The sequence below is a fragment of the Thamnophis elegans genome, chromosome 3 (assembly GCF_009769535.1).
Source record: "Thamnophis elegans isolate rThaEle1 chromosome 3, rThaEle1.pri, whole genome shotgun sequence".
Taxonomy (NCBI): domain Eukaryota; kingdom Metazoa; phylum Chordata; class Lepidosauria; order Squamata; family Colubridae; genus Thamnophis; species Thamnophis elegans.
The window spans coordinates 15858976-15881507 of record NC_045543.1 but is presented as its reverse complement, the minus strand read 5'-3'; the positions used below and the strand labels follow the sequence as shown (position 1 = coordinate 15881507).

The following is a 22532-nucleotide window of genomic DNA, read 5'->3' as shown; positions in this document are numbered from 1 at the left end:
ACTCAGGTATATTCAGGTATTAAAGTGCTATTTTTAAAGTCCAGTCTTTAAAAGTTAAAAATAGCCTTATAAGAAAATGCAATAGATGAGATCAGTAATTAGTTAAAGCTCATTAGCTTCTCCCAGGAAAAGAACATAGAATGAGCAGCCTGGAAGTAGATTTATTCTTAGAGTAATAGCAGTAGAATTTCACAGTGAAGGGAGCGGCAACCTTAAAAGAAAGGCTGTCACTTACTAACATGGAATTGGTCTACAACTAGAAGACTTTGATACATCAAGCTGTTCTAATGAGTCTGATGGAACCTCTACTTGAGAGCAAGCAATAGAAGATGTCAAGAATGGAGCTAGGAAAAGCTAAACTTCCTAGAACTGGCCTTAATGCTTTATACCAGGCTATTCATCCAATATATGGAATTGCATGGACAGATGGCAAGCAAGTCACACTGATACCATTGCATTTTCATGGCAAAGAATGGAGATTTGGTGATTCGATTCTTATCGGTCAGTTTGAACATGTCCACGCACTTTATTGGAATGCATGTTATTCTGCCGACTTGCCAGCTCTGCTTGCTGTTCAGCATAAGAAGCGTGTGAGCATTTGGCAGCTAATCCACAATGTTTTGGAAAAGAATAAGCTGATGGTTTTCCGGACTTGTGAAATTGTTGAGCCGTTCCAGCTGCTTCCTCAAGGCTGTGCATGGCACCCAAAGAGAGATATTTTGTCAGTATTTACCAAAAGGGATGCTTCTGTTTTATATGCAGTTCGTTTAGACAATTCCAAGGTTAAAGCAGACATTAAAAGCAGGGGACTCATCCACTGTGCTTGTTGGACCAAGGAAGGCAATCGTCTAATTATTGCTATAAGCAGTTCTCTTCATTCCTATATTTGGGATGAGGCCAAGAAAACACTGAATGCTTGCACTTTTTGCCCAATATTTGATGTTGGAGGCTATATCTGTGCTATTGAAGCTACTTTGGATTTTCAAATTGCTGTGGCTACTGAATTCCCTCCTGATAAGGTGCCTGGTTTAAATGCTGGTATTACATTTGATTTACCAATTAGTTCTGAAATGGATTTTATGTCTACAGATTCTTCGCAGTCTACTCTGGTGCTTGGGGATGAAGAATACTCAATGGATTTGAGAAGGAAGTCTTTTGATTCGGATAAATCAGTAGCAGTGCATTCTGTTGCTTCATCTTCATCAGGCCCAATTGATTTAACCAGTATCCGGGAAAACCACAGGAAACTGGATCGCAGTCGTATATCTTTGAGGAGGAAGGTCAGCCCTTTAGGAAGTGGTCAGTGTTCTTCACAGTTGATCTTGGTCACTTATGAAGGAAAGATAACCACAACTAGAAAAGTCAGCATTCCAGGCATTTTGGTCCCTGATGTAATTGCCTTTGACTTTAGTGCACAAATGGTCGCAGTGGCTTCTAATACTTGCAATATAGTTTTGGTCTCTTCAGTTACATCATCCTGTGTGCCCAACTTGCAACGGATCCAACTAGACAGAAACGAACGACCCAAAGGAATGTCCTTTTTGACAGATAAACTTTTACTAGTTTTGGTTGGCAAGCAAAAATTCACCGACCCCACATTTATTCCTTCCTCTAATTCAGACAGATACGTCGTCAGATTGCTGATGAAAGAATTAATATCTGGCAAAGACTCTTCATCAAAATCTGGGACTAGCCAAACTTTGTCGTTCACTTTTGAGCCTTCTGTTAGCCTTCCTGAGAAAAGAAGACATTTTAAGAACTTTGCTTCAGAGGATTCTACTGTGGAGCAGGAGCTTTCAAGGCCAATTAATACTTTTATTCAGTCACCCAGTAGAAGGAAACACAGGCTGGAAGTGAAAAGTCCTAATTATGAACAAACATCCCCATCCAACGTGTGCATTTTTAATGAAAAAGGAGCCTTGAGAAACTCATCCGTTCTAGAAACTTTGGAAGCTGAGCCAATTAATCGGTCAATGGCCTTGTTTGGTGCTGAACCACCTATTGGAGTTTCCAATATATCGACTTCATCTAAAGTAGCACACAAATCTTTAAATTCTCCTAAAAATAGCATATTGGATAATGATAAAAGAGCAACTGAAATATCCATTAATCTGGAAAAATGGTATAGCAGTTTCAATGACTTACATTTGAGACTCCTTGAATTAATAGAACACACTAAAAATGGGAGGAGATTATCTCTTGTCTACCCTTCTTCTCAAGAACCACCTTTCATACACATCAAATACCAGGTAATTGTAAAACATTTTCCCTGTAAGTTGTTTTGGCAACTTGCTACCAATTGACGAAATCTTTAAATTATTTAGCAGGCTGCATCATTCTGTGCTTGTATGAAGTATTGTCCAGGGAATAATGGCTATTGTGTTTCATATTTGGCTTTAGAGAAGTGAGTTTTGCACATTATTTTTTGCTCTGGTGATTGTCATTGATGTATTATATGTCCATTTGCTTTTCAATTTGAAGGCATTACTTATTTTAATAAATACTCAAGTATGTGGTTTTTAAAATAATTTTTGGAAAAACAAGTTACTGGATCAATATATGTTAGTAATCGTACACATGCTTAAAAGATTCATTTAAATATTCAAAGCATTGAGAAATATATTTGCTCACGTAATGAACAAAATTTAAAAATAAAAATAAACCTAATGCTTCAGGCTTTCTTGTCTTCTCAAGAGCATAGGAATTCCTTTCTTTTTCCTCACATCTTCATGCAGCACAAAAATTATGTATAAAAACATTATTTTTTTCCACTGTTTTTATTTTAATTCTTGCTGTTTTAATGTTTTCTAAAGCATTAGACAGTACTGAAGACAAAGCACTACTCTGGTCTGATGTCTTGTTTATTTCAAAATGTAACGATGCAACATTAACCTTCAGTCTAAAAAAATAAATTCAAGGTTCTGATATTCCTGTTAGATTCAAACACACACATGATATCCCTCACCATCCTCATTGCTGTTTTCCTTGCAGGAGAAGAAGCTGGAAAAAATGTCTGAATAATTAACTTTTTCTTTAAAAGCATTTGTGTTGATGCAGGATGTATTTAAAAAATTTGGAATATGCTTATTAACACATTGCATTTCACAGAACATTAAAAGAATGGAAGCAGAGGGTTGGAGAATGTACGATTATGTTGATTAGACAGATTAGAAATAGTTATTTATCAAATTGATAGGGCTGCCTACGTCAAATTTTGGTAGGTGTAAAGGAAAAATGGAAATTCAGGATTGTTCTTGGTTGTTCCCATGTTCACTCACCATAGAAGTGAAGAACAAATGATGGGGAGGATAGATGGTGTCCATAATTCATCTCACTAGGGAAGAGTTTCTGTGACTGTACACATGATTCCCTACATATATCCATAGGTAGTTCATTTATCCTCCTTCCCCTTTTTCTTTTCCTCTGTACTTGGCCTCCTAAAAGCAGATGTCCCACAAGACTCCCCAAAGTTGTATCAAAATGTTAATTTTATGTAAGAGAAAGTCTTTAAATGGCTGCCTGACAGCAATCATGTTGTTAGCTGTATTGAATTGTGATTCAATATAAATGTAAATTACATTTTTTTTCTCCAGTTCCATCAACTCCAACTTTTTGTTTAGTTTTCCTAGCACAGTACTAAAAGACCATACATGGCCTTTGGATCTGAAAATGTTGCACACTTCTTTGGTTAAAAACAAACTCATTTATATCACAAAGTTGCAAGGAAAAAGCGCTATCATAAACCACTTTGATGATATTCTGTTTTAAGGAGATTTTAGAAGATGAAGCTATTTCAGTGATCATAAAATGACACACACACACACCCAAGTCAAAGTCAACAGTATATTAAAGGAACAGAAAGTGATAATAAACCAAGTTAAACATACACAAGTAGTGGAAGGCAGAGGACAGAGAGGAAAATAAGTCTGAAGAAGTCAATTAACCAAATCAGGAGATTAGAATGACTGCAGTTTATCAAAGTCACATTTAATAACTGCAATCAGGAAAGCAGTTGGGAAGTAGACTGAAAACACACACGGTTATGAAAGCCGATGAAGATTAATGTAAAATTGATGTTTTATAGCATATGTAGCATTTTAACATTTGAAAAGGTGGAAGGGCAATAATTAAAATAGGAGATATTGGGTGCATAATTTGAAGCAAAGAGAAAAGGATAACGTTCAGAATAAACAAAAATTTGAATATATAAAAAACAGAATAGTATTTGTTATTCAAGAAGATGATAATTGTGTTACTTATTCTACATTCTCTGGTGCTAACAGTTCTGTGGTTGGAAGTCTGATTAATTCTTAATTGCGATTCTACTCAGTGGGTGGTAGTATGAAACAGATGGCATTCTGTTTGGTAATGATATTTTCCCAATGATTTATAGCAGTTTGCATCAAAGCAAACAAACAGAATACAAGAAGGAAAAAGTCCAGAGTTAGGGAAATAAAGTACAACTCTCAATTTTTTCCCCAGATGTTGCTGAACTACAACTCCCAAATATTTAGCCAGCATGAATATATTGAGACATGTTGGGAGTTGTAGATCCCCAATGGAAACAGATTTATCTTATCTTAAATGTTCAGTATTTAGATCTGAAGCAAGCAAGGATGCTTTAGATCTGATGTGGGCATCCTCCAAGTTCTGCCACAAGTGCCTTGTGATAGTTTGGATGTCACGCCAGGCCTTTTAATCTGCCACTCTGTGTCTAGCATTAATTGACTTATTTATGTTAATGATTGTAACCACTCACCTTATAGCCTAAAATCCTCTAGTGCTTAGCTAACCCTGGGTGCACATGGTCAAAGAGATCTAACAATTCCCTGCAGGTGGCCAGGCATCCAGTGCATCTTCCATTAAAATTAGAAGATGTGATTGCTATCAACCATCAGCCAGCTCTGAGCAGCTGAAAATCACCAGACTGTTTTTACCTTACTTCTTTCCACATCTCATCATTCCCTGCCCCAGATTCTGATTTGAATTGAAAAGAACGTTCATTTGCATTTCTGTATTGGGAGTTAATTCCTTTATATTTGATTTATAAAACAAACTTTCAGACTGTAAATAAAAACTGGAATTAAGCTGTCTGTAAATGGGAAGACTTCACTCACTGTATCTTAAAGAAGCTGTCTCCCGCCCCCAAGGTTTATGTGCGATTTGAGGTTCAGGAAAATACACATTTTGGTTAAGGAGCTAGTGACAACAAAATGAAAAAGGAAAAATTGGAGATGAATGATAACTGTTGTGGTTCAAGGCAGAATACATTGCCTCTTTCAATAGTGCTGTTTTTACTTGTTCCCTCAAGGAAGTATTCACTGCTTAGACAATCTGGGAGCAATAGGGATTGAGCCCCCCCAAATGGTGAAATTTCTGCCAACTTTTTAGGAGTTCACAAATTCAAAGGAATGCTAGATGACTCCACAAGTTCCTCTCTCATGAAGCTGTGGAGCAAACAATTATGAGGTGTTTTCTTCAGAACATACCTAGCAAAAAATCTATGGCCCACCACTTTCCAACAGAGAATACCTAATCTTAAAACAGCACATTGGAGAGCACACTGCACACTCAATCAAGGCAGAGAAATATTGGTGCTTAATGTTTCCAAAAGCACAACATAGTACTGGAGATAAAATATCATCATCTCTAGTCTGATCTGTTGCTTATTTCAAAATGTAAGAATGCAACATTAACCTTGAGTTTAAGAAAACTAATTCAAGGTTCTAGTAGTACTCCTTAGTTTCAAATACACACATGCATCTCCCCCACCATCCCCATTGCTGTTTTCCTTGCAGAAATTTGAGTTGAGAAATATTGCAAATTTCAATTGACATAGAGTGAATATGATTACATGTGTGGTTATTAAAGAAAATGAAATCCTAGTAAGTACAAAACGGTTTTACTACCTTATAATCTAGGACTGCAGCCAGAATGATGGAATAATAAGAAATAGAATATAATTATTGCAGTAAAACAAGCCATTGAAAATAATGTAATACTGTGTGATGACTAATCTTAAGGATATGAATATTTATCTATTAGTAATGTCACAACATGCTCTGTGCACTCACAAATTGTCCCAAATGTAGAATTCACTCATTATTCAGGAAAAAAAAAATCTGACACTTAATCTATGGTAAACATTGAAATAAGAATTGGTTCACACATTGTACTAGGCCAAAATTGGTTTCATTGGTTCTGACTTAGCATATTGTATAAAACATGCTCTTCTATAATCACACAAATGAAATTAACTACTGCTATTTCATTAATCTAACAGGAATGAGCAAGTGAATTTTATCCATCATTGGATATAGCTGGATACATTATATTTGGTTTGCTATGTATGTATCTCAAGTGGTTTGTTTTTCTTAAAACACATTTCTTATCCTGCTTCTTGATTTATTTATTTTTTGTGCATGTTTTCTTGCATTCTACCTCCCCTCATTTCAGTTTTATTTCATACCTAGATGTACAAGTCATTATAAGTAATCTCTAGGGGTTGAAGGAAGTGACTGTGTACTTTCCCACTATTTGTTATAACACTACAATATTTATGACTAAACTCAGCCAATTATGTTTTGCTTGGGCTCAAATATTATGCAGTACTATAGTGTGGTTTGGCCCATTGTTGTATAATGTATGTTTTCTGATCCCAGCCATTGTGGTTTGTAAACTATGATTGTGGAGTTTGTGCTATTTCTGAATCCAATTGAGATTGATTCAAACATTATTATTTATTATTTTTATTCCCTGCTTTCTCAAGACTTTGCAGGAGTAAACAAGAATACATGGATGGCATGACAAAGTACATATATAAATATATAAAAGGAATCAATATTGTAGCATTACATCTCAAATATCCTCTGGAAGAGCTGTTTTCAGCTGCTTCCACAGGGCAGTAAAAATAAGAATTCATGATCATCTTAATGATGATCATTAATGATGATTCCCAAAAATAGGGGGATTACCAGCTGCTTTTCCTGGTAAGATCCAATTGATTGGGCTGCTAGGCATTGCACAGTATCCAATATACTCAAATATTATTTCTGAGCTGCTTCAGTCTTACATCTCCATATTGGTTCATATTGATTTCATGGGGTTATCTTAAGAATAGACATGTTTGGCTGCTTCCTACACGAAGCAGGCTACCTCTTTTCTGTTTCTGAGAATAGATTAACAAATTGAATGACTGATTTTAAATATCACCAATATTTTAATAACAGATTTTTTGTTTATGTATATGTGCCTGAAGAAGCGTTCTTCAAATGGAGCAATAGCTGAAGAAACTCGCAATATTCTACTATATAATGGCAAAATCCATCTGAATTTAGTCCAGCAACTTTTTGATCTGCATATTGTTGAAATGAAACATGGCAAGTCCTCTTTATTATTTGTTTTAGTGAAAACTAACTTTTGGGAACCTGAGTTACACGGGTCCCCCCTCCCCAACCCAACAGTACAATGTTCAGTTGACCTTCATTCCTGAGCCTAGGCAAGACTGTGAATAGTCTATTTATTAATGTAGAAAATGGATTGGAAATACAGGCAATTCATATATTTGTAGTTCTGTGAAAATGCTGTGTATATTAGCAAATTAACAAATGCTGAAACCTTAAATTGGGAGTCTGCATATTGGGTAATTTTGATTGTTTTGCAGTCCCACATGCCAGACAGTAAGGACGACAATGCTGTGAATACAGATTTGGGTGTACAAAAACATTTTTGTCAGTAAGCAAATCCACAAATATAGAACTGCCTATAAATTGATAGTAAGGTAACACTTTATCTAATCCACTTAAGCAACTTTGCCTCTGCTCAAACCACATGATAATTTAGTGTATTCAATAATTATAGACACTGAACCTAGTGATTTATGTATAGAATTGCATAAGATTAATTATGATTTTAGTAAATGATTAAATAAATTATGGATTATTGGAATTTGCAAAATCAGTCTATCCCTCTGATCTCAGACATCTATGCACTGATTAATGATGCCTGATAAAGCTGCCCTCTTATATCACAACAATCTTATCAAGCTACTAATGTTTAGTCAGATCTAGTCCCATGTTAGTAGTAAAGAAAAAAATCATTGTCATTAAATAACTGGCTGAACAAAGATGCTAAGCCATATGTAACTTGCTTTGATTTGGGTTAGCGTGTAGCCTAAACTCAGCCAAACTATGGTCAAAACAATGACTCATGACAAAACATAAATGCAGTTTTAATCTTTAACAAAGTTGATAAAATTGTGCAATAAGCTTTCTTGTTGCTTCTCCTTAAATGTTTTAAAATCATAAGAAATAGTTTTTACTAGCAATAGCAGTTAGACTTATATACCGCTTCATAGGGCTTTCAGCCTTCTCTAAGCGGTTTACAGAGTCAGCATATTGCCCCCAACAACAATCCGGGTCCTCATTTTATCCACCTCGGAAGGATGGAAGGCTGAGTCAACCCTGAGCCGGTGAGATTTGAACAGCCGAACTGCAGAACTACAGTCAGCTGAAGTAGCCTGCAGTGCTGCATTTAATCACTGCACCACCTTGGCTCTTTACTAGGTTTGTTTAAACTTCCCAATTTATCAAAAATGCATATATGAGCAAGAATAGCTCCCTTATGCACAACATACCACATTAACAAGCTAAGAATTTAGAATATAGTTTTTAAAAGAAACTTTAAAAATAATCAAAATAATTATTTTCAGTAATCAAGAAATTCAGGTCATGAGTTTACAGTTTTACAGTTTACTTTTCTAAACTAACTAAACAACTAAAACAAAGAGGATACACAATAAATATTTAATATTCTTTTCAAATATACTCAAATATTAAAGCTTTCTATTATTCTTTTAAAAAGTTGTATATTGCAGCAATTAAAATTAGCTTGCTATTTTATCTCTGTAACAAGAGGTAACTTCATTTTGCTTCATAGAAAAATATATCAAATGTATGTATGTATAATATGCAACTATCATATCAAAGCCAGATTATCTTTTTGTAAGTATCAAAGGTGAAAAAATAATTAGCTGTGTTGTCTATCCACTTTGGCTTAAAACAGAAACCAGACATGTAATTTTTGTAACGGTATTGAAAAAAACCTATTAAAAGAAGCACGAAGGATTATATACTTAACATTTAGACAAGTACTTGCATATCTAACTCATGCATACATCTGACATTTTTTCCCTCTTCCCTAGGTCCTTCCTGGATAGTTCTTACTGCTGATGGTGAAGGTTTTATTCCAGTAGCTTTTAAAGCAAAGCAGGAGATCATCATAAGGGATGGCAAGGATAATTTTGATCCCCAAGAAAGTTACACGTTCAAAGCAAATTTGTCGTCATAACCACCAAGCATGGTGAGACTCAGGAAACTAAAAAAAACATTTGGAATATAAATGAACTGAAACATTAGAATATGATTACCGGGACTTTCAAGTGTATTTTAACTGTAATTTACAAAATGCAATGTGCTTTCCCTTCAGTGATTTACTCTACATTCTAATCAGGACGGTTCTCAACACTAAGAAGGGAATACTGGATTTAAAATAAAGAATAAAATAAAGAATAACTTCTGAAGCCAATCAGATATTATGTGCAAAAAAATCTATCAGATGTGTTTATTTAAAGTTGGTACTGCCATTAGGAAACTCTGCAGATGAACAAACCATATATTATTATTTTTAATAACAACATAATACAACTGTTTTAGACTTCTTCCACTTAGCATGGGGAATACTCCGATGAAAGCAACAAATAATTGGAGGGCTAAATGCATTGAGAGCCGCATCAGGGTTATGTTTGACCTCAGGGGAGCTGAGTGGGTGTGGCAGGTGGTCATGGCCAGGGAAAGCATGGCCAGCTCAACATCCTGCAGCCCTCTGCCCTGTTGAGCTCCGTTTTAGGCTGCAATGGCCTCCTGCAGCCCTCTGCCAGCGAAAATGGAGCTCAGGAGGGCCACATGTTGCCCTCCCAAGCTCGATTTTCACTGCCAGAGGCACCATGGGCCAGTCCTTTGCTGAGTTTGACACTCCTGCTCCAAAATGAACATTGCTACTTCATCTACAGATTGCAAAAAAATCACATGGATAAGCCAGAATGCTATTGGAAGAATATTCTGCAGATGGATGAGACTAAAATAGAACTCTATGGCTTGAATGAAAAGCATTGTTTGGTGAAGGGTAAATACTGCATTCCAATGCAAGAAACACATAGAATCACATGGTTTGAACTTGCTTTGCCCCCTATGGACCAGGACAGCTTGTCATCAATGGAACTATGAATTCTGAATTTTACCAATAAATCTTAAAGGAAAATGTCAGGGTATTTGCCTATGAATTGAAGCTCAAGAAAAGGTAGGTCATGCGGCAGGACAATGACCCCAAGATAATCTAATTCAAAAATGATTAAAGGAAATATTATTTTGGATTGGCCAAAGTTCTGACCTTCCTAAAGAAAATGTGGGAGGACCTCAAGTAGGCAGTTCATGTGAAGCCCACCTAAATGCCCAGTTCAATTTTCCAATTTCCAATTTTAATAGCAATAGCAGTTAGACTTATATACTGCTTCATAGGGCTTTCAGCCCTCTCTAAGCGGTTTACAGAGTCAGCATATTGCCCCCAACAACAATCCGGGTCCTCATTTTACCCACCTCGGAAGGATGGAAGGCTGAGTCAACCTTGAGCCGGTGAGATTTGAACCGCCAAACTGCAGAACTGCAGTCAGCTGAAGTAGCCTGCAGTGCTGCATTTAACCACTGCGCCACCTCGGCTCAGTAGATTTGTATGCCGCCCAATCCAGAAGGACTCCAGGCGGTTTACATAAAAACAGTTTAAAAGTATTTTAAAAAGTTTAAAATACAAGACAGAAACAAATTAAAAGAAGGACACAACCTGCACTCGATCTTAATGGGGCTGAAGGTCAATCCAGATCAACAGCCCCAGGCCTGCTGGAACAGCCAGGTCTTAACAGACTTACAGAAGGCCGAGGGAGTGGGGAGGGTCTGGATCTCAGGGGGTAGATCGTTCCAAAGAAAGTTCAGGCTTTCTATAGGGAGGAATGAGCAAAAATTTCTTCAAGTGCATGTGCAGGACTGATCAAATATTATTGGAAATGTTTAGTTGCAGTTATTGCTTCCCAAAGAATTCTGGGCACACCGGTTACTTTGAAAGCAAAGACTGATATATTTTTTTGCTGCAAATATATAACTTTGGATCATTTTCTCAATACAGTAAATTAATGCACGCAGCAATGTTTCTGATTCATTTAATTAGATTCTCGTTAATTTTGGACGTGTGGAGAACACATCATTTTATTTCAGACTTATTATGAAATATTGAACATTCAAGAGTTCACAAACTTCATTAAAAGTTTGTGAACTCTTGAATGTTCAATATTTCGTAATAAGCAGCAAGTGGAGGGATAAATAGCATTAAATTGGTTTTGAAGGGAAAATAATAAAGCTGACTTCAAATCATAACTGAGCTTTAGTTAACTAAATACATTTATAACCCAACAGTTGCCTCTGTTGTACCTTATCACAACAATAAAGCGTTTCTTAAATCATGGAGTCTGTGCAATTTTACTACAAAGGATAATTGTAAAAGTTTTCAAACTCTTGACACGCCGTTATACATTGTTAATAAAACATTCTAGCTTTCCCTAATTTTTTTTTAAAAAATGCCGTTACACAGAACGGTACAATAAGAAAAAAATAAAAAAAACTTATTGCTTGTAGTATTAAAGAAAACAAACAAGAATCAACGACTACAATAAACCAAGGAAAACAATAACCGGGAGCGATTTGGTCTTCTAAACCAGTGTTTCTCAACCTTGGCAACATGAAGATGTCCGGACTTCAACTCCCAGAATTCCCCAGCCAGCGAATGCTGGCTGGGGAATTCTGGGAGTTGAAGTCCAGACATCTTCAAGTTGCCAAGGTTGAGAAACACTGTTCTAAACCACTACCCATTTGCGGTTCTTAAAAGACATTTAAGCTTTTATTACTTTCTGACTTTTTGGCCTCAGCCTCAGGAACGCAAAACTGTGGAAAGGCTTCTCTTCCAGAAAAAAAAAAACGAAGCCCGCATTGCAGGAGCCGCGTAAGCCCCAAAATCAACCCAACGTTCCCGCCATTTTTCCCCCTCCAAGGGCGAGTGGGGGGGGGGGGGAAGCTACGCCACCAAACAGCACGACGGGAAGGGTTGCCGGAGCATGAAGTTTCCTGAGTCGCGTTTCTGTCGCAAGGGGGCGTTTGTTAGCTCACACACGGGCCAATAGAGAAATAGAGCTCCGGTGACGGAGCACCTCATAGGCAGGCAAGGGAATGCGTGCCTATATTATAAGCTTTAGAGCCCGCCTCCCTTTTTTAACCTTTTCGGAAAGCCTCCGCCAGCAGCGTCCCTTGTGGCAAGACGGGGTAAGTCCATGTGTTCCTGCTCGGCGATTCTGCCTCCCCCAGAACGAGAATCTGGGATTCCGGCAGCAAACGGAGCACCGAGTGGGCGTGAAAAGAGGGTGTTGTCGTTACACAGACGAGCAGCCGGATCGCGTGTTTAGAGAGGTAAATGGATATGGGGATGGAACCATAGGGGCACGAACGGAGGCGGCGTTGGATCCAAAGGAGTGGCGGTCAGAACCGGGAGGAGGCTCAGCAAAAGAAGCCGAGGCGCTGCCCGTGGGGAGAATAAAAAAAGGCGCAAGGGTGGGGAATGCAATGAGAAATTGCTCTCGAAAACCCCGAATCTGACTAGTCCGGTCTTTTTTCTTTCGACTTAGCCGGTCTTTAGGTTTCTGATTGGACTACAGCTCCCATCTGCCCCCGCCACTGGTTACGCCGGTTTCCTAAGGTGAAGTTTTTATCCCGACAAGCTCTGGGGACGCGGGGTTTTAAAAGGCTGAAATAGGGAGTGACGGATGATCTCCCCATCGTCATGTCCCACATAGTGGGGAAGGAGAGCCTCTTCTAAATTGCAATCTTGGTGGGGAAATATAAGGTGCCACATCTTGAAAGATCCCAGCCTGCAAACGAGAGACTATATTCATCTTGATGTCTATATATTTCCACTGCTTTCTTCCCCATTACAACTCATGGTTATTCTGAGATCGGCTCTGGAATTTATCCCATTCTTGAAATATGGAGCTGGTGATGTAAGGATTTTTTTTTTCCCCATTGGAAAATACTTGATTCAATTGGATACAAATAGTCCTGGACAGTTCAAAGTTACAGCGACACTGAAAACAAGTGACTTATGACTGTTTTTCAAACTTACGACCGCAAGGTCGAGTGATCAAAAATTTAGATGCTTGACAACTGATTCATATTTATGACAGTTGCAGTGTCCTGGGCTTTTGCGATCTTCTGACAAGCAAAGTCAACGGGGAAGCTAATTTCACTTAACTGTGTAACACTATAAGCTGTGATATTAACTTAGCAACTGCAGTGATTCACTTAACAACTGTGGCAAGAAAGGTCGTAAAATGGGGCAAAACTCACTTAACAAATGTCTCAGCAAGAAAAAATTGCGGCTCAATTGTGGTCGTAAATCAAGGACTACTTGTAGTCACAATTTGATACAAAATAGCCACATGTGTGTCATGGCCATCCAGTTCATTTTTAAACAAGGAGAGGGAACATTTGGTGCTAAAACTGTAAAAATCTCTCAGCATTACCCAAACTGACTGCAGCTGCTGGAAGTTGTACTTTACTAATATCTGAAGGATCACATTTTCCTGGTCCTGAATGAACAACCTCTTTGGGTTAATTTAAAAATTGAAATATTCCTCATAATTGATTAGAACAGAAATATTAATTGTGGGACAGATTTTATGCTTTCAGTATCCAGAAAATGCTCCTGGAATTCAGTAGCCAAATAGATTTCTGCAGTGTGATTGTGGCCCAATTGGTTTTATTATGTGGTGATTTCTGGGTGACAATGGGATTAGATTGCTTTTGCTAGGCCTCTTGTTCTCACATTACCTTTACAGTGTCCCATAAGTCAAAAATAGGCTGATGATTTTGAGCAATTCTTTTTCCAATATACCAAAATGTCACAACATACAGCTCCAGAATATTGGGAAGCTGAATTCAGATACCCATTGTTGCTTTTTCCTGAACTACAGTCTTTTCCAAATTCATGGAAAGGAAAATGTGTATTTCTTATAAGGTATACCTTTATATATGCTGGAGAACTGATGATCTTCTTTCTTTTCCTGTACTAAAATGTGGCTGTCAAATTCATTTGAGACAATTCATTTACTTAGAACTTTGAGAAACTAAGTCAGGTTGAGTACCAATGTATCAATTAAAAGAAGCTCAACAAAATCAACCACAGAATAATGAAAGAGTACTAGACAATTATAAAACTTTAATAATTTGGCTTCACTTACTGGTTTGGAAATTAGTAATGAGAGAATTAGTAATGAGAGAATTAAAAGAGTATTTGTTTTCTTTACAGATGTATTCCATGAAAACTTAAACATGGAGCTGGGAAAAGGGAAGCTCTTGAGAACTGGCCTTAATGCCTTACACCAGGCCATCCATCCTGTGCATGGGATTGCTTGGACAGACGGAAAGCAAGTGATACTGACCTCTTTATACCAGCGTAATGGAGAACCTAACTTTGGCAATTCAAACGTTGTGGGTCAATTTGAACACGTTCACGGACTCTACTGGGGTCCGTTTTGTGCACCAGACGCTCCTGCGCTTCTTGCTATTCAGCATAAAAGACACATTACAATGTGGCAACTCTGTTACAGTGCTTCAGAACAAAACAAGCTGATGGTTTATCAGATCAGTGAAATCAGCGAGCTGTTTCCTATACTTCCTCAGGGTTGCGTGTGGCATCCCCAAAAAGAAATCTTAGCGGTGCTCACTACGCGAGAAACGTCTGTGCTCCATTCAGTGCGACTCAATAACTCCAGAATAAAAGCCGATATCAAAGGTACCGGTATCATTCATTGTGCTTGTTGGACTGAGGGAGGCAAACGTCTGGTGATCGGGATAGGTAGCACTCTCCATTCCTACATGTGGGATGATGATCAGAAAACTTTAAATGCCTGCTCCTTTTGTCCAATATTGGATGTAGGCGGCTATGTTTGTGCAATTGAACCAACCGTGAATGCACAAGTGGCAGTTGCTACTGAATTGCCACTAGATAAGATCTGCAGCTTAAATGCTGGTGTTTCCTTTGAAATCCCAAATGAAGTTATTGGAAATTCAATTCCTTCTCAAAGTAACCCATTAGAATATGAGGATGATCCCTGTGTAGATGATGGAAAAAAGTTAACGGACCAGGAAATGTTAGCATCGTCCCCAGTGGATTTGACTCATCTGCCTTCGAGCAAACACCTCTCTGAAAAAAGTTCCCTCATTAATCTAAGATCCAAGGATTACCTAACTGGAAGCGGTCACGATGCGTCACATTTGATTTTGGTAACGTTTGAAAGAAAAGCGACAACTAGCAAAAAAGTCAGCATCCCGGGTGTCCTGGTCCCAGATATCCTGGCTTTTGACTCTAAGACACAGACTGTGGTAGTTGCCTCCAATACTTGTAATATAATTTTGGCTTATTCCTTAGCTTCATCCCTCCTGCCTAACTTTCAACAAATTCAATTGGAGAAGAATGAGAGGCCAAAGGGATTATGTTTCTTAACAGAGAAACTGTTATTGATCCTGGTTGGAAAACAAAAATTAATGGATCCTGCTTTTCTTCCATCTTCACGCTCTGACAAGTACATTCTCCGCTTGATCGTCAAAAGGATCACCTCTAGAGAAGGCCCCTCGGCACTTTTGGGGCCTACTCAGGTTTGTTTTAGGAACACACCCGTGAAAAGAGAATGTGTTGAAAGGCATTCTTCTGATGGTCATGTTCTGAGGGAAGGATTGCTGCTCCCAGACTGCATGAGCATGCCATCCTCTGGGAAGAAAAAACTGATAGAAGAAATCGCTGATGAACAATGTCTGCCAACAAGCATTGTGGATTCTGCTGAGAAAAAGATGTCCAAGAATTTCCCTCAAGATTTGAGAACTTTAGACGTTGAGCCAATAGCTCATTCCTTTGTTCTTCAAGAGCTTGAAAACTCTTCAGGATCACTAAATATACCAACTTCAAACACATCAGGAGTTGGATCTCATGAAACTTCTAATTCGTATGATAAACAAATGCATTCTCATGAAGTAAAAAGGAACTTACTGCAAAGTGAAAAAGAAGCTAATTGCGTCTCTAAAAATCTAGAAGAACTGTGCTACAGTTTTGCAGAACTTCAGCATCAACTTTTTGAGATAACTGAGCTTCTAAGATCCGGGAAAAAAATTGTTCCGCAGTATCCATCATCTTGTGAACCTTCTTTTGTTAACGTGATTTGCCAGGTAACTTTCAATTAAAAAAAGAGTATGCTGTCACAGTTTTAATATAGCCAGCTGTACTTAAAAACTAGTAATATTAATTCTTTCCTTGTGAGTTTTGCTGTAAAATTTCTTAAGAGCAACAAGCTGTTTGCCACAATCTAGTTATGTAAAACTATTTTTAAAGATAGGAGAGGGAAGATTTGGACTTTTTTGGAGGCATCAGTGTGACTCTCTAGAATTGTCACTGCAATGCAATCTAAAAAGTAATTTTCAAGAGGTTGAAAATATTCCAGAAATGCCATTTGAGAGCCAGTAGATTTGGCTAGAGGCACACTTAATTAAGACAAGAAAAACTCTTGGTTTAAATCTCCATTAAGTCTCAAGAATTGCTGGATGATCCTAAGGAAGCTGTCTTTCTTAACCTAATTTTCCTTCCATGGGAAGGAACATATCTCCTGGAGTGGGCTGGAGAAAGGACCATGAATAAGTGTATGTGTGTTTATGTGTTGTATGAATAAGTATTGTCTTGCATATATAAAAATTACATGCACCTATTTCATAGATAATAGTGACTATCAGACATGATTGACAGTACTTTTTACCTACAGACACAGAGAAAACAAACATTGAACTAGGTTCATTTGTGACATCTTTTGCTCTAGCCATTGATCTGAATATGCCCAAAGTACTACAATATTCAAAGTGAAAATTGTGCAAGTTCAGCCTTAGTAGTATCTCTATGTATGCAGCTCTTACCAATGGGCATAAAGTATGGCACTAAGTAACAAGACTGTATCTGAATGGCATCTATTTCCACCCTTTGAAACCCGGGTTCATGAGCATGGGGCTAGCTGTAATGAATCATTATACCTAAAATTTTATTAACAGAAGGAGTCTTCAGGATCTGTTACTTCTGAAGAGCATGCTGTTATCCTCTGTGATGGGAAACTCCGTCTGAGCATAATTCAGAAGATTTTCAATGTGGGTGTAGTTGAAATGCAGCACAGTAAGTATGAAAGCTAACTTTGGGAACACTAATAACAAGCCTATGTGTCAGTGGAAAAATATTTGTTCCTTTTTATATATAAATGGCATTTCCAAATAGTTACATTTTTTTACAGTGGATTTTCTTTTACTGATTATATACTCTGTTCTCTTCAGGCATCAATAGTTCTCTTCAAATCACAATGAAAAAAAATGGCTGCATTTATAACATCTCTTTATTATTGAAAGTTTGAAAGAGGAATGTAATCATGTTTGACTATAATTGAATGGAGAAAGAGTTTCACAACTGTTGTTCTATAAAAATGTGGGGAGGGCCAAAATAGAAGGGGTAGAGCTGGAGTACATAACCCCATCCCTGTTAGAAACTAACAATATCTCAGTATACTTCAAGTCACAAGAAGTAGTAGTTCCACTCTGTGCTAGTAAGCTATATTTCAATACTGTAACCTTCCATAGGCCCCATATTTTAAGGACACAGACAAAATTACCAAATCTAGAAGAGGCTAGCCAGAATGGTGAAGAGTCTGGAAATATATAGAAGAGCTTCATATTCAAGATAGTGAAAAGAATTGGGAATGTTTAACCTAAAAACAAACAAACAGTGGCCTTCAGTTGAGATTGGATGCTAGGAGCAAGGTGGAACAAACTCATTTTGGTTCTTCTACAGAGAAAGACTTGAACCAATGACTGGAGATAGCTGGAAAATAATTTAGAATATGATTAGGAGAACCTTAAATAGGGCTGGATGCATTATTTATCATGGCTGTGGGAAGAAGTGTTTGTGTACTGCTGAAGGTTGAGTTTGGTCTTATTGTAAAACAAACTTGGCATACTGCATACCTACGGTCCAATAGAATGCCCACAAGTTTCTGTTGTTTGTCCAAATCTTTGGATTGTGATGATAAAATCTCTTTTCAATTGAGTTCTGCTGGTGACTTTATGGACTCGTCTAAGGAATTTTTTTTTACAGTAGGACAACTGTTTGCCACTGCCTCTTTCTGGTATGTTTTTTCAGCATTTCTGACTAGTTTATAGCCCAGGGACCTCTTGGTGGTTCCTATCCAAGTATACCCACATCTAACTCTATTTAGTTTTTTTAGATTACAGTAGCCAAATTTACTTAGATGCTATCACATACCTGAGCAAATCCTTTATTTGGTGGTCTAAATTATTCTCACAAATCTTTATTATTACTTCATACTTAGTGATTGAGACATGTATTCTTTTCACATCTCTTGAACTATGTCTGTCTGCCATTTTTTGAAAACACGTAGGTCTGTACATCTAAATAAAGGAAATATGGTAGTGGATCTGGGTACTTGAGAGACCGCCTCCTGCCAATTACCTCCTCACGACCGATTAGATCACACAGATTAGGCCTCCTCTGAGTTCCATCTGCCAGCCAGTGCCGACTGGCAACTACGCGGAGGAGAGCCTTTTCAGTAGTAGCTCCGACCCTTTGGAACGACCTCCCTGTGGAGATTCGTACCCTCACCACCCTCCAGACCTTCCGCACAGCCCTTAAGATCTGGCTATCCCGTCAGGCCTGGGGTTAAAGATTGGGATCCGTCCCCACCCAAATGATGAATGAATGTTGCTTCTATTTTTTAATTATGTACTGTCTGTATATGTCATTACGTGTATCCCCTCCCTATAGGTTGTAAGCCGCCCTGAGTCCCCTCAGGGAAAAAGGCGGCCTATAAATAAAAGCAATCTAAAAAAAATAAATTGTATCTAATTCAGCAACAGCTAATCAGTTCTCAGTTATTTGATGCTTTGTTAATTACAGTTTATAATGAACAGTTATAATTTCACCCATGACCTGGAATCTTCTTGTTTAAATTTTCAGACTGATACATCGGCTTAAATATTAGGCTGGTTTGCTTGTGCCTATAGAGATATTTTGAAAATCTTTCTTAGTGTTGGCCTTATCTGACTAGTTCAAATAAGACACTAAGCAGAAAGATTAAAGGTTCACATGATTGCAATCTTCTCATGATGTCACTTGCAACACAGCTTTACATAACCAATGAAAGAAACTCATCATAGAAACTGGAGCTCTGGCAGCTCCAGGGTTTAACACCTCTTCCTATCCAGTCGTGTATGTTAGCCTTTGGTGGACATCTGATTAGCAAACAAGAATGTTCACGGACATTGGAGGCATAATTTTAAGCAGGAGAATCTATGTGTCAGCCATGGCAGGAGAACTAGGTTCTTTTCATATGTTACAGCAGAATTGTTCAGAGCAGATTGTTCAATAGTGACTTCTTCAGTTGTTGAGTGGACTTTCTCTTATGCTGTTTCCCTCCTTGAGAGTGAATTTAGATCTTTATACCTGCCTGCCAGATTATACACCATTAATTTTAAGAGTGTAGTTTAAGCCCTGTAATAGCACCCGTAGGCCAGTGGGGGGTTCCTACCAGTTCAGCCGAACCGGTAGTGGTTTGGCGGCCTGGGTCGCTGGAACCGGCAGTGACCCAGGCCTGCCGTGCCCCCGAACCGGTTCTCTGGGTGGCGCCATCTTGTTTTTTTGCTTCTGCGCAGAGCAATTTTTATTGTATTGCGCGTGCAGCGCGAATCAAGTGTGCGCTGCACACCCATGAGCAAACTGGCAGTAGTGACTGCCGAAAACCACCCCTGCCCTTGGTTTTTGTGAACTTGATTCAGGAATTTAGCTTCACGTATTTCCAGCCTGATAAAAAATCCTGAAATAGTCTATTACAGGCAGTCCTCGACTTAAGGCCACAATTGAGCCAACATTTTTCTTTATAAGTGAGATGTTTGTTAAGTGAGTTTTGCTTTGTTTTATGATCTTTCTTGCCACAATTGTTAAGTGAATCACTGCTAAGTTAATAACACCGTTAAGTGAAACTAGCTTCTCCGTTGAGTTTGCTTGTCAGAAGGCTGACCCCACATGACCCCAGGACGCTGCAACCATCATAAATGTGAGTCAGTTGCCAAGAGTCTGAATTTTGATCATGTGACTATGGGGATGCTGCAGTGGTTGTGTGAAAAATGTAATAAGTCATTTTTTCAGTGGCTATTGTTAACTTTGGCCATTAAACAAACGGTTGTAAGTCAAAGACCATCTGTATTCAAAGTGTTTTTTTTTCTCAAGATCCATTGTTAGCAATTTTCTCGGTAAGGAAAAATGAATCTAGAAATCATAGGAGAAACCAATTTTGTACCCAGTATATGTTGTACCCTAACTGCTTGGTCTAATATTATTTCATTTCATTTCATTTCATTTTGCTTTATTTGTATGCCGCCCTTTTCCCTGAAAGGGACTCAGGGCGGCTCACAACTCAAGGGAGGGGAAAAACAGACAAGTTACAAAACATAAAAACCATACACAATTAAAAGCACAACAATCATACTATTCGAAGTGGGGCTGCAAGTCTTTAGCCCCAGGCCTGTCAGAACAGCCAGGTTTTAAGGGCTATGCGGAAGGCCTGGAGGGTGGTGAGGGTACGAATCTCCACGGGGAGTTCGTTCCAGAAGGTCGGAGCAGCCACAGAGAAGGCCCTCCTCCGGGTAGTCGCCAGTCGACACTGGCTGGCTGATGGAATTCGGAGGAGGCCTAGTCTGTGGGATCTTATTGGTCTAGTGGAGGTATTAAACTGGCCTTTGTATAGAGATGAGCAAGGAAGCCCATAAACTGCTCAGGTATCTTGCCAATGCCAACAGTCACTGCTTCTCTTTGGAATTCCTTAAAATACCGTTTGTGTCTCTTTCTTGTCTTTTACAGATTTGTCCTGGATTGTTCTTACGGCAGACAGCGAGGGCTTTATTCCATTAACATTTGAATCCCAACAGGAGATCACTATAAGGGATGTGAATGCTATGTCTAATGACAGCAGTAGTGCTTCCTGCAAAGCATTAGTCGCGGTCAATTCCACTGAGGAATACAGGAAGCTTTCCTCCCAAAGTCTGGATTTTACAGCCAGCTCTATGCAAGCCTTGAGAGAAGAGTCTTCTCCGTGTCTGGTGATTGACAGCCATTCTTATGAGCAAAACAACCTCTCTTCTTAATCGTGACTGTTTGCAAGTTGATCAACATAGAAGTGAAATCTTTCATGAAGCATAATTAAAGTGTGGACTCCATTATATATTGTGCTTTCACAAAAGGGTGATATTTTACTAAACCATTGCTCTTGCCTTTGATTTTTTTTTTTACTATTACTCCATGGCTTACTTGCCATTTTGACACATAATTTTAAATTATTCCTGCCTGGTAATGGTTGTAGACCAGCTGTGCAAGGCACTTCAGTCTCTACAAAGCCTATTTGCTAGGCTGACTGAACATATTTCCATTTTTAGATTCTATTAGCAATTTTTCTTTTTTCTCTCTGCTGAACATTAAATGTTTGCCAAAGCTGAAAGGGGCTTTTTCTTGAGGAATGTTTGCCCTTAGCATTTTCTCAGAAGAAGCCTCAGTGGCATGAACAAACTGGAAAAAAAATGTGTGGATTTCTAGTGATTCTAGAAGTAGAAAGCAAAACTGAGTTATGTTTATTACTATAGTATAAGACAAATTGTTATACCTGTAGTTTCTGCATCATTATACTACTTTTAACTTTGTTATTGTACCAGTGCCTGTTACAAATGTACTTGAAAGTTGTGAGACCATTTACAAAACTACTTTACTAGTGAGTACCAAAGTCCTTTGGATATTTGAAGTCCTTTAGTACCTGCAACTAAGCTTGATTCATTTTTTACTCAGTTGGGTCCAAGAAACTTTTCCAATATGCATGTAAGTTAAATAACTCTAATTAATATTTTTTTTTAAAAAAAATAACTTAATTCACAATAGTTGAAGGCTGTCAACTAGCAAGTTTGAAATAATGCTCTGAATGCTGGATTATAATGGATGACGAGGGGCTAAACTGATCTTCAAAATAAGTCTCACAAATCCAATTTTACGTTGGCAATTCTTAGGCATACTGAAACAAGGTTATAGTGCTGTTTAGAAAGGAGCATTTTTTTTAAAAAAAAAGAACAACCATCATCTTTATCAGTCTGGAAAACAGAGACTGAGCTAAGTTAAGTTAAGTTATTGTAGGCACGAAAGCTGTCCAATGAGAATTTATTGATTGCTTCTAGTTGGATCTTCAATATACCAAAGTTTTCATTTAACTCAAAGAAAAATTACAGAAAACAAGTTAAAGGAGGGGAAAG

General features: G+C 38.1%; 2 protein-coding genes across 2 annotated transcripts; both read left to right on the top strand.

Annotated features, from left to right (window-relative positions):
• The first annotated feature begins 338 nt into the window (after positions 1 to 338).
• LOC116505648 (WD repeat and coiled-coil-containing protein-like) lies at positions 339 to 9348 on the top strand. Its single transcript, XM_032212996.1, has 3 exons — positions 339 to 2249; positions 7259 to 7379; positions 9203 to 9348. Exons 1-3 carry the CDS (start codon positions 339 to 341, stop codon positions 9346 to 9348), a joined length of 2178 nt encoding a protein of 725 aa, XP_032068887.1.
• A 3076-nt stretch (positions 9349 to 12424) lies between these two features.
• Positions 12425 to 22532, top strand: LOC116505350 (WD repeat and coiled-coil-containing protein-like). The gene is made up of 4 exons (XM_032212532.1): positions 12425 to 12563; positions 14458 to 16370; positions 17238 to 17355; positions 21103 to 22532. Exons 2-4 carry the CDS (start codon positions 14481 to 14483, stop codon positions 21384 to 21386), a joined length of 2292 nt encoding a protein of 763 aa, XP_032068423.1. The 5' UTR covers positions 12425 to 12563; positions 14458 to 14480; the 3' UTR covers positions 21387 to 22532.